This window comes from Nanorana parkeri, unplaced genomic scaffold (assembly GCF_000935625.1).
Source record: "Nanorana parkeri isolate BGI_ZX_2015 unplaced genomic scaffold, ASM93562v1 scaffold507, whole genome shotgun sequence".
NCBI lineage: Eukaryota > Metazoa > Chordata > Amphibia > Anura > Dicroglossidae > Nanorana > Nanorana parkeri.
The window spans coordinates 102,963-118,943 of record NW_017306775.1 but is presented as its reverse complement, the minus strand read 5'-3'; the positions used below and the strand labels follow the sequence as shown (position 1 = coordinate 118,943).

Here is a 15,981-nt window from a genome sequence, read left to right as displayed (position 1 = left end):
AAGCGGCTGCCTGAAGTCCTGCGCTTGCTGGGGCAGAGTATGTAGCAAATTCATATACTATAATTCTGCATTGCTGTGTAATGTATTGCTGGCATTTGTACTCCTTCTTTAGCTGGTTGTATTCTTCATTGCTGTATAATGTATTGCTGAGATTTGATTTCCCTCTACCGTTTGGAGTCAGTGGCAGAACAGGGTCGTAGCGGCGACTGTCATAAAATAGTCTGTATTGTTTTAGAAAAGCCTGTCACATGACACTAAACAAAGGCAGCTGTAATTGCTATCGGTGAGTACTTGAGGAAAGGTATCGGTACTCTTACTTGGTCTGCAGAAAATGCATCTCTACTATATATTCTATTATACGGTCTATATCGCTGCATCTGCTGATAATTCTACTATGAGCTTTTCACCGAATACTGATGCATTTTCTACCATATACTCTATCTGAATTGCCCAGATTAGAACCTTTGTAAATGGACCCTTAGATGAGGCAGACACTTTTAGAGCTCCTTCCCTGCCCTTCCCCTTTCCAGAATAGCCTTTTGCTGCACAACGTAGATGCAATGTCTAACTAGAGATCTGTGTAGACGGTGATAGATCCGCCTTGGATGAACACTATATGTGTGTCACGGGGGTCTTGCCCTGCAACCTCTGTACAGCTCCATCGTCAAGTGGCATTTCATTAAAGCGTCAGCCTTTTAACTGTGGACACATTTCAGCCTCGGCAGATCTGCTAATTATTGACAGTTGGTGAAGAGGAGATGTCACTTTCCTCCCTCCTGTTAAAATGCATCTAATTAGTAATTACTGCTTCCCTGTCATCCTCCTGAAAAAATCCCACCGCACATCGGCTCATTAACCTTTCGCTGCATCTGACTTGTCCTGCCAGCAACATGAGGGCTCTCGCAGGATGAAAACAACAACTTGGGCCGAGTGCCATGGTCCGAGGAACGAGAAATGGGGTCACCTTACGAGGCTGGCAAAGAGATCACTGGGATGGTCAAGTTCAATTGGCAACAAACTGGAAATGATACTTTTGTGGTGGCTGACACAGTGCACAGCGCACTGGCACGTATCACTTCACATGTCAATGTGCCTTGTGTTAGGGCAGCTCATTGATTTGAGTAGGCTGCCTAAAGCACCTAAGGTGCATGCACAATTTTTTTGGAATGCAGGGGACCACACTATATGGTAGTGTGTCACCAACCAACACACATCCATTGGTAAGGTGCATTGGGGTGCCATTAACAATGAATGTCACTGCAACATGCGTGTTTTTGTACTTTTGTACCACGAGTTCATACAACCTAAAAGAGTGTAACCGGGTCTAAAAGTCAATGGCAGTCATAGGAGGACTTAAGTCTTAGGATGGGCATAGTGGCAAAGCCACAACAGTACAGTGGTACCTCTTCCTTCCGCGATTCTGGTCGTGAACCGATTTGGTCGTGAATCGAATCAAACTGTGATCACACCGCGATCTTGACTAGAGGAAGCCATGAACCTGTGTCAGAGCAGGGAAAATGGCTGCGCTTGTGTTCGTCACCTGAAGCGGAGTTCGCTAACGGAGGCAAAATTCTGCCGAACTTCCTGTTCGCGAACTGAATTGTTCGCGAACAGAAGCGTTCGTGAACCGAGGTACCACTGTATATCCAGGCTGATGACTGACTCAACATCTGTACAGATATCTGCTCATTAGAATTAAAGTATATGTGCCACTCTTGGCTACTGCCAACATCTGCCACAAGGAAGGTAAACCTCAGAGGCAGTGAGAGCACATGAGGCAAGGGTGTAAGCGCTCTCTTTAAGCATAGTAATGTGACATCTTAACTTTAGGTCAGCTGCTTTGGGTCTGTCATTTCGGGAGAAGGTCCTTTGGCAACCAAGGCGAAGAGGCCATTGTGCGCCTCCTCTACATAAGCTGGACAGGTCCTGCTCTCTTTTTGCACCCCTTTCTGTGGGTAGGACTGATCTCATGGCAGTGATTTAAAGAGAACAGGCAGAACTTCTCCTTTACATGTTCGTTTATGCAACAAGTAATCAGAGGTTACACAATGCCTTATTACTTCTCCAAAGTTTGACTCTGTACAGTAAGGCACACATGCACATCAATTCAAGAATGCAGATCTTACATACAGTAGGGTGCTTGAGGGGTGGTTAATGTACCTGTGAGGATTCTCAGAGGTGACCTTGCCAAAGGGGGGCCATCCTACAGAGTGGTGCACAGGAATGCACCAGACCAATTAGCTGGCAAGTGTATTTTCCATGGAGGTCCGGGGGTCTCCAAGGGCATCTGGTAGGGTTCCTAAACTATCCCTCCTAGTCAGGAACCTGTCCCTGATGCTAAACCTATTTTTTCTTCACAAGTGGGTACCTGTACTTCCCCCCTCACTGCAGGCCCACCAAAGTAACTCCGGAGGGTCTAAAACTAACCCCTTTGTGTCAAAGATGGACGTACACATCTCGATCCAAGAAGATATAGGCTCTCCCAAGATAATGAGAGAGCCTATATCTGCTCTCCCATTATCCGCACTATAAGAGGTGCCTTGGCGCGGCAGTGCGGCTTACACATCCTTTGCAGAAGACGTGTATCCAAACCTCTGTCATTCTCCTTAGTGGTGAGACAAGTTGTTTTACATGCTGGTTTGTGAGTGTGCCATGATGCCTTTCTACTGTTCCACTGTTCAAAGCCCATTTCGTGTGCACCTTACTGTATAACTGGTAACAAATTGTTGAGTGCGTTTGTCGTTTGTTTTGCTTTAGGTTCTACAGAAAGACGCGGGGTAATAGATGGAGGAGATCTGCAAAACAGAGGGAATAACACTTGTTTTGTTCTTGGACGGGAAGCCAATCCTCGTCAGCGCAGCAGTCTCATTAATTCTTAAATGTTGTTATTAATCATTCCGCTAATCATAAAATCAGTGATGTCCATATGACCTCAGACTGCGGTAATAGAGCCAACACAGACTGCCTGTAATGAGGGAAGAGTACATTTGTACGACATTGAGAGGAAAGAAAAAATAAACTACTGATTGCATCTGGGCACTTGGCATTCCTGGCACGTTTGAGGGAGCTCAGGGCTCCTGGCCACCAAATTCTTGGCGGGCGCTGAGACACAAAGTGAATTCACATGATGTTTCTGGGGAGCTGACACCAACGTTAAAGGGAAATGATGGCTTCTAACAGAGCAAAGCGTGTGCGGCAAGATCGGGTCTCAAAAGGAACCGGACCCTGGTAAAGGTAGCAAGATGGTTCTGATGACCATGACAAATAGTCATCGAGTACAGTGTACTGAATAGCCACCTTACCCTGGAGCACTGAGGACATTTGGTATAAAGCTATATATACACAAATGACATATAAGGACAGTATCAGAGATGATTGGAGGATCTACAGCCGAGTGATACACAAATAAGATACATTTTTGGTAATAGTTAAGGTACTTGAATGCAATTTTAAGATTTAACTCCGGAGTTTACTTTAAATACAAACTGAGTTATCATATTTGTCTACAGAACACATTTAGACCTTGAAGTAGACCTTTCCCTTACAGCAGTACATTTATCTAAACCTGCTGACTTCTCTTTCTGAAAAATCGAGTTGCCTGGCTGTCAGGCTGACTCTCTTGACTGACAATGACCAAGTACTGTATATGCAGGCAGTTTAGTGTAAAGTTCTTCCCTTGCATCCTATAATTAAAACCCATGCGTGTGACGTCTGTATGGTCTACTCCTTATTCACCTTGTTATATATCTGCATTACCCTGGCATTATCTACACAAATATGATGAAAACAAGTTATTGGTGCAGAACATGGTTAATGGGCTTCTGAGACCTCCCGACCTACAACCTAGAGCCCTGCATGGTACATGGGCTTCTGAGACCTTCCAACCTCTAACAGAGTCCTGCACGACCAATAGGCTTCTGAGACCTCCCAACCTGCAACACAGAGCCTTGCATGGTCAATGGACTTCTCAGATATCCTAACCTCTAACGTAGAGTCCTGCATGACCAATGGGCTTCTCAGACCTCCGAACCAATAACACAAAGTCTTGCATGTTCAATGGGCTTCTGAGATCTCCCAACCATTCACACAAAGTCTTGCATGGTCAATGGGCTTCGTAGTTTTATTACAACACAGTATATTACTTCTAGTTTAGATTTTAACTTTTTTTTAATGTATTGCTATCACGTAGGGAGCTAACAAAGTGTGTTTGTCAGGTAATCTTTACGGACACATTAGGGGGTTTATTAGCAGCATCCACAGTGTTCAAGAGCCCTAAAGCATAAAGAGTAGCTACAATGGGGCTTCATAGTGACTCTGCAAGCCAATGTAGCTACCCTTTAGATGGAAATGCATGACACAGAATCTGCATGCCTAATTTTGCAGCGGTGACAGCCTGCACAGAACAAGGAGACAGCTAGAAAGGAAGTATATAATGTATGATGATAGATTTCATCATAACAATAGTTTAATTGCACTTTAAATTAAAGAGAACCAGTCACTTTCTTAAATGTATGCTGTGCACATAGTGATTAATATTTGGACAAATTAATGGGGTTTCCCGTCTTACAAACGCTTAGCTTCATTGCCTGGAAATAAATGTTCGCAGTACAAAGTCTGACTGTCTTAGTTGAGGAACTGAAGGTGTTCAAAGCCCCTTCTACACAAATAAGGCGTGCACAGAAAACCTTGGGGCTTCACCTACATACACATAGCATTAGGTTTGAATACATCAAATTCTGAAACATTTGGGGCAGCTTCTGTTGCCAGGCAACTAAGAACAGGAATGCCATGCAAAAATTAAAACATTTTTAAATTTTTTCCCAAAACCTTGACAGAGGAGGTCAGGTGACAGTCCGCCAAATCATGTGACTAACCTCAGACATCTGTGGAAAGAGACTGATGGCTAGAGGGAGAGCCAGGCCGAAGGCAGCAAGGCACACAAGGCTATGCACTGGGATGACCAGTCTTGGATATGTTCGCAGCAGGGATGTCCTGGAACAGAGAAGAAAGAGAAAACCATGAGGAATGGGAAGATCATGCTGGAACACAACAAGAGGATTAGCAGAAGATGTTCAAGTCAACTCATTAAAAGAAACAAACCCACACACACTCCAAACTATCCTTTCTTATCATGGAGGAACTCTTGAAATAACCATCAGGTCTCACATATTGCTATATCTCCAACCCATGGTACATTAGTGTGGTGGTCAGTGGTAAGAATGATTCTTTTTTTTTTTACTTTCAAATTTTTTTTATTAAGAGTATATAAAAAAATTAACGAAGATTACAGAAGTATCCAAAAGAAATGAACTGCATACAAACAAAAATTATACTCAATATACATATAGAAGTTGAAATCCGGTGTACATATGGAATGTAGAACAGAGGGCATGGGTGGTTGAGATGGGGTACCCAAATTGGAAAAGATGGGCGGTTGAGGCATAAAAATAAGTCAAATGTATAGTGGTAAGAAGAAATAAGTAGGAGCCCTATGACAAATTCTTGTGTACAGTGGGTAACCTGAAAATGTGTACATGATAGTCCAATGTCAGCCCATAACATATACCTTCAAAAAGTACACCAGGATATGTAAAAGAAGCTTGAGGAAAGAAACAGATCGGGAGAGGGGGAAGAGAGAAAAGGAGCGGTAGAAAAAAAAGAAATAGAAAGGAGAGTAAACCGCAGATGGAGGATAAGAGCCATAGGATATGACAAAACAATATGCTAAATGTTAAGTAATCTGCCATCAAAACTAGATGGTAAATAATGCCGAACCCATGGGGACCAGGATTGGTCAAATTTCATCATCGTGTTTTCAAGTTTCGCAGATCTTTTTTCAAGTTCCACCTCCCTTTTAGATTGTAAGCCCTCAGGGGCAGGGCCCTCCTTACCATCTTGTCTTGAATTGTATTGCGATTGTAATGTCTCCCTTATATTGTAAAGTGCTGCACAGAGTGTTGGTGCTATATAAATCCTGGATAATAATAATAGGGGTCATGATCCATGTTATGTAGCGTTTAACTTCAGAGAAATTAAGATTAGGGGATTTCCAGGATTTGGCCAGTTCATGTTTTGCTGCAGAGAGCACAAATAAAAAAAGCTTACGCATGAGCGTAGGGATGGTAGTCAGAATGTAATTGAGGATAGCGGTAAGAATGCTCCTTACATTGGTAGTCAGCGGGAAGAATGCCCCCCCCCCCCACACACACACCTTACAAGACCATTGGTGTCTTGGTGTCAATACTTATTTGAGAGGCAGAGAGTGTTAATTGCTCAAGGTACCCCTAGCAACCCATGGAGGAACCGTAAAGGTCCACAAAATTCTGTTTGTGAAAGGCTGGTCTAGTTTAACAGTTACTAAATGTAAAATCACTACTTGTGTGGAGCCAAGACTAGCTTGTGCTTTCAGAATCCCACAATGCAATACATGGACCTCTATCATCTGCCAAGGTTTGTGCAATGCACTATGGGATGCAGTGGGGGTTGTGCAGTAGCTACCACCTAAAGCCCAGGTGGCCATTTGTGTACTAATTGCTCTCAGGTTCAAGGCTTCCCATTAGGCCTATACAGAGTACCGAGTATTTGGGCAAGTACTCGTACTCGCCCAAATGCTCTGATGCCTTGCCCGATACCCGAACTTCTGGTATCAGGAAGCTGGGCAGAGAGTCATTACAGGCTGCCCGGCTTCCTAATTGGCCGGAAAGCCACCTCCATGTTCCCTCGTCACTTGGTGATGAGGGAGCATGGAGCTGGCTTCCCGGTCAATCAGGAAGTGGGGCAGCGTGTAATGACTCGCTGCCTAGCTTCCTGATTGGTCAGGAAGATGGCCATTCAGGAAGCAAGACGGCAAATCATTGCCCGCCCCCCGGCTTCCTGATTGGCCAGAAAGCTGGCTTCATGCTCCCACATCACCTGGTGACGAGGAAGCATGGAGGCGGCTTCCTTGCTAATCGGAAAGCCAGGTGGCAAGTCATTACACACCTCCCGGCTTCCCGGTTTATTAGGAAGCCAGGTGGCGAGTCATTACACGCCGCCTGGCCTTTCTTAATGGGACTTCTGGTATTGGTATTTGAAAGTACCGAAAAAAATATCAGTACTGATACTCGATACCGAGAAAACGGTATCGGTCCATCCCTACTTCCCATACAGGCAGGGAAAGCTTACTCACAACTATTTTCAACGGTTTAACCAATCTTATCTTCTCCCCTCTAGAGCATGCCCAAGCGTTACCTTTTTTTTTTTTACCTTGTTTATGTAGATTTCATCATTCCCTCTTATTTTACCATCAGGCTTGTGGGGAATCAGTTCCTATGGATGTAGGCATGCCCCCAGATCTACATCTCTCAGGAGCTCTTTTCTCACACACAGGGCAGGCATTTGGAAGTCAATGCAGCTGCATCGACTTGTTGGGAAAAAAATCAAAGTATGCATTTGGAGAGAGATAGAGGGGGATAGATGAAGACAGGGCTGACAATGCTGGTTGGGAGTTTAGCGCAGCAAAGGCACTGTGCTTTCAGCTTAAACTGGAATTTAAGAACTCACTAGATTTCTGGCAGATCAACAATAATTTTTCTGTACTGTTTTTCAAAAAGACAAACACATGTGCAAAGTGCATGTACTGCAGATGTACTTAATATATTTTTTTTACCCTGACATACAATTAACCTATGCATGAACTCCAGATAGCCTAAAGACCTCCTCCATTCAAAGGCAAGTGTCTCTCTATGTGTCAGCCTGATTTGTTACTTTAACTGGGGATGAGGAGGTTTCGGTATTACAATTGTTATACAGGATTTATATAGCGCCAACCAGCGGTGTATTTAGGTTTTGTGCTGCCCTAGGCAAGACAAAAATCGGCATCCCCCCATCTAAATTTGGCCCACCCCTTCCTGTTCAAGGCATTTTGGGTAATCTGTCAAGTTGCTGGATACAGCTTCTGACAGGTTGCGCTATTAGGCCTCAGTCACAAAGCTTAGAGTCGACCCGTAGAGATCCGTTGGACAAGCACGGCCGTATCGTGCCGTTCCCGGGAAGTACAGGTGCTGTGTGTGATTGATGGATTCGGTCTGCGTCCGAGCACCCGCACCTGCATGGATGTGCACGGGCCAACTCTAAGCAGTGTGAATGAGACCTTAGTGTTGTAGGGAAGCCGGGGTCTCAGCTGAGCTGTAAAGGATCTCTGGTGGGCTCTGCAGGGTGTCAGGCTGAGACCGCCAAAGACCCTCTTACCTGCAGCTCTCCAGCGTGCTTCCAGGACATGCCAAAGCATTCTGCTGGAGCCACCCGCAGCCTCAGCCGGACGGGGCCGTGTCTCCCTCTGTCCCATCAGCATCCTGTCTTCCAGCAGCCGCCAAAGCTTCTTGGAGCCGCCCGCAGCCTCCGCCGGTCAGGCTACGTCTCCCCTGGCCCCGGCCACGTCTTCTCTTACACCCGGCAGCTCGCTGCCGGGCCCCACTAGCAGCCACCAGATTAGGCAGCTGATCTTAGGCATTGCCTGATCTTGTGCGCCTGTCGCCAGCTTTCCTCTTTGCAGGGGGGCGGCATTTTTGCAAATGCCTTGTTTGCCTCGCGGTAAATACGCCCCCTGGCACCAACAGTTTGCGCAGTGCTTTACAATATAAGGAAGACATTACAATTACAAAACAAATCAAGATAAGATGGTAAGGAGGGCCCTGCCTGTGAGAGCTTACAATCTAAAAGGGAGGGGCACGTGATACAAGAGGAGGTAGCTGTGTGGGGATGAATTGTTTGAGAACGTGATGGTTGAGTGGTTAGTTTGAGGTGGGATAGGCTTCCCTGAAGAGATGAGTCATAAGGGATCACCTAAAGGCAGACAGAGTGGGAGATAGACGGACAGGTTGGGAAAAAAGAGTTCCAGAGGATGGGAGAGACTCTAGAAAAGTCCTGGAGGCGAGCATGGGAGGAGTTGACGAGGGAGCTGGAAAGCAGGAGGTCTTTGGAAGAGCGGAGGGGCCGGTTAGGATGAAACTTTGAGACAAGGTTGGCGATATAGCCGGGGGCAGAGTTGTGGATGGCTTTTTAAGTGGTTGTTAATATTTTTATGTTATCCTTTGGGCTATTGGAAGTCAGTGACGGAATTGGCTAAGGGGGGTAAGGGATGGAGGCCAGTGGAGGGATTGGTTGAGGGTGGTTGCAGACACTAAGTGGTTGGTTAGGTGGATAAGTCTAGCAGCAGCATTCATGATAGACTGAAGGGGGGATAGCCTGTGTAGAGGTAGACCAATGAGGAGGGAGTTGCAATAGTCAAGACGAGAGATAGCAAGTGAGTAAAGCTATAAAACTGGACATCCGCACAAAAAATCTCATCAGAATATTCGATAATGCCATCAGACACTTGATGAACGTTGTTCATAATCTTGTTTAATTTTAACACTCTATATTGGAATGAAAAGTGTTTCTCGAACAAAAACCACATTCACTGTTTAGACTTTTGTTTGTTTAAAGAAGACATCCCATGGGATACTAGTATGCTAACAGCAAGCCATCATATCTCATGACATTCAGAAGAAATGGGAACAGGGGTTTCAATCATAAGGTCCTGCCAAGTAGATAAAACGGGTCTCATAGAATACAGAAAAGATGACAAGTGTTCCAATCACTTGTGGTACAGCGAAGAACAAGGGCTTTAACTCATGTGATGAGAATGAGGATAGGGATGTCTCCACATGACCTAGAAAAGCAAAAAAAGTAGGTCTTCATCTCATACCCTGCCAAAGAGTCTCATATTTTTGCTGAAGAGAAGTGGAATGGGGTAATTTATGTGATTCAGAACAGGAAGAACAGTTATCCTATGTTGTCTTGCAAAAATTAACAATAGTATGTGGCCCATACAATATCATCATCTCATAACATCTAGAGGAGAAGCAAAGGCCAAATGTTATACTGCCCAGAAGAGATGATGAACAAAGTCTACATCTCATACCATTTTGAAGAGAAGATAAAATCGACTAGCTCCCATACAATGAAGGAGTGACTAGGTACAAAGTCTAAATCCCATACCATCCAGAAGTGACGAGGTACAAAGTCTATAATCACATACTATCCAGAAGTGATGATACAATGTCTACATCCCATACCATCCAGAATTGATGAGTTGCACCGTCTACATCTTATACCATCCAAAAGTGATGAGGCACAGAGCCTATATTCCATACCATCCTGAAGTGATGAGGTACAAAGTCTACATTTCAAACCATCCAAAATTGAGGAGACAAAGTCTGCATCCAAAACCATCCAGAAGTGATGATACAAAATCTACATCTCGTACCATCCAGAAGTGATGAGGCACAAAGCCTACATCCCATACTATCCAGAAGTGATGAGATACAAAGTCTACATCCCATACCATCCAGGAGTGACGAGATACAAAGTCTACATCCCATACTATCCAGAAGTGATGAGATACAAAGTCTACATCCCCATACCATCCAGGAGTGATGAGATACAAAGTCTACATCCCATACTATCCAGAAGTGATGAGATACAAAGTCTACATCCCATACTATCCAGAAGTAACAAGATACAAAGTCTACATCCCATACTATCCAGAAGTGATGAGATACAAAGTCTACATCCCATACTATCCAGAAGTGACAAGATACAAAGTCTACATTCCATACTATCCAGAAGTGATGAAGTACAAAGTCTAATTGCTGAAAATATAGGTAACATAATCTTTTCTTTAATAAACAAAACCAGTAAGGTAAACTAACGTGCAAACAGCAAACCATACTAAGGGGGCAGACCTTATCTTTTATGTTACAATAATCAATAATCCTATCGAAATCACTACCAAAGCCCCTCGCTATACCCTGATTTCCCCAGCTACACATGTGTCAGCACTCAGTGCTTCATTGACCAATCACTATGTTGAGGGTTGTCACATAGGGCGAGTGTCTAAATCCATGGAAATACTGATTTTATGAAAGTCTGTATAGCTGTAGTTATTTCTGCGGGGCTTGGCAGGTTTGGCAGTGCTGGAAAAGGAACATTGTAGTGGAAAAGGAAGCTCTGGCGCATTATTTCTTTTACTATCTGCAAGTTAACTTTATAGGTTTTTCTAATACACTTCGTAGAAATAACTATTTGTTTAGGTTCATTTTGAAGAATCCACACAAAAACGGACTACAATTCTTACACTTGATCGTTAAAAGGATTGCAGGGAAGTAATCAGAAAGGAATAATAATAAAAAAAAAAAAATCCGATTTTTTAGGTCTGCTTCACATTTTTACTTTGTGGTAACATGCAATAAAACTTGCATGTTGCTGTGTGTTACGAGAATGTATTTAATGCAGGACTGCAAATAAAATGGCAATAATGCTGGGTGGTACCACAATGCACCCTGCAAGCACACCACAATGCATGGGTGCTACAGCACACCACAAAGGAACATGTTCAGTTTTTGGTGCATTGTGGTATGTTGACAACATATTCAAAATGAATGGGCTGTATTAAAGCATTCCAGGTTGATGAACAGAATACTGCATTGCACATTACAATTGCCCTCAAATAAACACAATGCATTAATTACTCTACAAATAAAACAGGATTTGTTTTTAATAAAGTGACAAAAAGATAGTTCCTGCTTCAAAAAAGAGAATTGCCCCTCCATTTCAGGTTGTAGCTTTGGGTTTTTAGCTCAATGAATCCACTTTGCTGCTTGGGTGAGAATGCCAGAAGATGACAGACCTAACTGGAGTACTGTGAACAAGTCTGGAGACTTCATGCAATGCTTCTTGCACAATAAACAGACTCACTTTATGGTAAATGCCTTTTTTGCAAAATAGGCCTTTAAATGAAAGTCTCCAGTGCTGATCTTTTAAAGCATTGCATGTCTTTTGCTGACTCCAAACACCCTCCAATGCCAACCTATGCTGAAGCGGACCAGAAGGATAAACCAGTATTGTCTTCTGGTGGGTGTTCTGAGCTGGCAAAGCCTAGATATGAAATCTCTAAGAAATCAAGAACATGTTCTCAATCACGCTATCCAGAAACGTTAAGGAATGTTTTCCCTGCATCATGTGATCCATAAGAGGTAAAGAATAAGTCTTTATTCTCGCTGCCCTGAACAAAGTGGTTACAACTTTTCAAAGTCGAATGCTAGCAAGAAGAAAAGTGGAACAAGCAATCCATCTCATGTGAACTAGAAGGAATGGGAACAGGGGTCTCAATCATGAGGTCCTGTCAACTTGATGAAAGGGGTCTCATGGGATCCAGAAGAGATGACAAGTGTTTCAATCTCTCATGGTCCAGCTAACAACAACTTTAACTCATGTGGTAAGAATCAGATCTCTCGACCGGGCCTTGAAGAGCTAGGAAACCTAAGAACTCTCCATCTTATACCCTGCCAAAGAGTCTTCTACTTTTGCTGGAGAGAAGTGGAAGGAGGCCCTTTATGTTATGCTGGTCTCTTTCTAATGTACAGAATGTTATGTAAAAATTAGCAATAGCAGAGACTCTGCCTCATGCAATGTACAGAACATCCTCATGTCATAATATCTAGAGGGGAAGCAAGGTTATACTCTCCAGAAGTTTACATCTCACTCTATGGAAACAGTCTACATCCCATACAAGCTATACACTCGCTATCATCATGTTTTGACTAAAATAAAAATGAAACCAGCAAAAGTCAACTATGCAGATAATGTTGCCAATGTATGAAGTTCTTTTGTTGTTTTCTAATTAAAAATGTACTTTTCCCTTAGGTGAAATTTGCTATTTTCAATGGAAGGAAGGAAAAGGCCTTTCTCAAGGTGATGTCATTTATTTGACATCGCTGGGTTATTTTTAAGTGTATCTAAAGGCAATTTTGTTTTAGTTTTGGATACAATGGTGAGTTGTTAGGACCCCTGTCAGGTTTGTATGGATGTCTGGATGTCTCCAATAGGGAGATTCACTCTCTCTATTTGCCCTAATGACCACTGTTGCTATGACTAAAAAAAAACCCCCCCCAAAAAACCGTAAGGGTAAATCCAAAATATTTAACTTGTCACCAGAATAAAGGGGACATCTTCCAATGGAGACTATCTGTTCTGGTGATAACTGTCTAAGGGGGCATTTCCCTAACTTTCTGGAGTTTTTGCTGACCTCCTATTAGGTCTAAAGAACAGGAAGTGACATAGATGGTGGAAAAAAACAAATCCCTTGACATACTTTGATTTAGCTATTTTTTCTGCAGATTTCTTACAAATCTCTCTAATTTTTAACGCTGGTTTTCATCTTATGAATATTAATATTTTTCATTTTAACACTTTTTAATTCACCAAATATCTGAAGGCAAACTGAAACCAGGTGCACAACAACAAGATGGAATTATTTTTCAGTCTTCATAAATATGTTCTTGTATTTCTTTTTACATTTCTACTCCACATTCTCAGATAGCTTTTCCACAATAAGACTATTAAAGTGAGTTCCATTATTAGAGAAAGTAGATTTAGGAAGACAAGTCTGGGGGTCTAACCTCACCAGAGATATATCCCAAAATGAGACAGCGGATGAGATGGTGGATACACCAACTAGAAACATTGGTACCAAAAGGTTTAAATGTTCATGTGGATTTAAATGGTTTTATTTATGATTTTGATAGATCATGGATAATATTATTTTTTTTTCTGTTGGGATTTGTATGTCAGATATTTGAAATAGTGTTTTTATGATTTAATATTTACTTTTGTTAAAAACATTTTTTATTTGTATATGGTGGCATTGGAATGGCAGTGATGAGGTTAATGATATAAGCTGCTAAGATGTTTCCAAAGTTTGGAGCCAAAAGGAGGAATGGGTTTAAACATGATAAAGTTCGACTCTTACCATCCTCCTGAAGAAGTCACTTGTCAACAAAACACGTAGGGTGGGCTTTGGCTGACACCACTTTAGATTATGGACACGCTCACTGGAGGATTGGAGATATAGTATCTTGGACAGCCAATTGCTTTATAGATCTCATGTAATTGAAATATTGTGTTTATTAGCACTCGATATGCTGAACATAAGCATTATGTTACAACCACTAAAGATCAAGGGGAACTTCACTATTTAGAGCTTCTCTAGTTCCCTTATGCTATGCATGATATTTTCATGTGAGACCTGCTGTGGAATTGGCTCAGGGGTTCGTGATCCAGAAGGTAGAGAAAGGAGATATGGGCACATTGGATCAGTGGAAATGGATATAGTCAAGCGTTGTTTGACCTTCCATTTTTTTTGAGGCGTCATATTATTGGGTGAGCTGCTTTCCAAATTTTGGGGGAAGGCGCATGGTGTTAGAAGCACAGAAGGATCACAAGGAATTTGATGTTGTTTATGCATAAGGACTTGCATTTTATTTCATTTTTTTATGCTTTGTTTAATGTAAACAGCACTGTCCCAAAGGGATATCAACAAAACAGACGATGGTTTTAACTACTCCTTACCCTACCCAGAGAACTTTAGATATAATTTGGGGCAATAAACAGTAACAGTCCCCACAATCTGTCATGGGAACCCAGTGCAGCATTTTCTTTGGCCAAATGTTTAGGTGCAAAAAGCAGGGAAGCCTGGCATTTTATTTAGCTAATGGGTTTGCGTGCGCGCGCAAAACCGCAAAAAACGATAATACCCAAAATTGGCCATAGGCGACGCTTTAAAAGCTGTTCCCGCTCATCAGTTTAGTGTTATCAGTGATTGAAAATCACTAATTTTCTATCACTAAATCACTAAAAATCACTAAAATGATTGCTCTCACTGCGACGTTCGCGGCGATATGTAACATGTGTAGCGCAATAGTAATTTTTGCGTGCTAGGGCACTGGACGCGTATTTACGTTTATAGGCGCGTAAACGTGGGGGTGGGGGAGTTAAACATTTTGGGGTTTTTTTTCCCATTTTTTTTATATCTGACTTTTATTTTATTTTACTTTTTTATATGTGACTTTTATTTATTTTTATTTGTATTAATTTTTTTGCACTCATCGTTATTGCTATTATATAGGGGGATAACAATCCCCCTATATAATAGCAAAGGCACACTGACAGGTCCTCTTTATGGAGATATTAGGGGTCTCTAGGACCCCTAATATCACCTGTGGACCCCAAAAGAAGCTGATGAAGCAGAGATCTGCTTTATCAGCTTCTTCTCTCTGGCAATAGCAGCCAGATGACTGACAGGTGAATGCGGAAGTGATGTAATACACATCACTTCTGCATTCACAGCCCGGACGGAGATCAGCAAGGAGCTGATCTCCCGTCCTCCTCCTCCTGACGCCCTCGGACCCGGTCCCGGGATCCAAGATGGGGCAGCGGATCCCGGGAATCAAGGTGAGGGGTCAGGGGGGGGAAAAAAAAAACCGGAAGCGCCGACCGGGCGCGGGGGGGTGGTTGCCGCGAACGAGCACATATAGGCGATCGGCGGGCTATGGACCCGCTGATCGCCTATATGTGAAACACCCGGTACCGGGTGTTCGCATTGGACGGGTCTTTTCTGCCCGTGCGTGCCCGCTAGGGGGCGCGCGCGAGCAGAAAAAAATTGCCGTCTGGCGACGGCAACCCGCGAATGCGACAGTGCCGTCCGTCCGTTTTTCTACTACGGGCGGACGGCAACTGGTTAAAGAAAAAGTACACTCCATATGTTGTCTTTACCAAACCACAGACCCCAAATCAGAATCTCAACCTACCTTAATGGTGCTTATAAAGTGTACTTAAAAACTGTAATAAACAAATTACAAATATTTAAAAAAATAATGTTCTCTGTGAAGGTGGTTAAGCTCCCCGAAATGATGAGAATAAAATACATTGATCTTGGGACTACATGTGGAATCAATGTTACATAGTTACATAGTATTTGAGATTGAATAAAGACACAGGTCCATCAAGTTCAACCTATTGTGTGTATGTGTGTGACTGTGCATGTGTGTATATGAGTCCCCATGTGATCCTGTTTTTAAGAGTATCTGTACCCCTGTATGTTACGGTCTCTGAGGAAGGTAT

General features: G+C 42.9%; 1 protein-coding gene across 1 annotated transcript in view; it reads right to left on the bottom strand.

Moving 5' to 3' along the window:
- Positions 1 to 15,981, bottom strand: part of SFXN5 (sideroflexin 5) — a gene marked incomplete at its 5' end in the record, with an annotated part of 156,979 nt that overhangs the window by 41,351 nt on the left and 99,647 nt on the right. Inside the window, one exon of the mRNA XM_018561207.1 lies at positions 4,875 to 4,992. Within this exon, the coding sequence (XP_018416709.1) occupies positions 4,875 to 4,992 (118 nt within the window). The remainder of the gene's footprint in view (positions 1 to 4,874; positions 4,993 to 15,981) is intronic.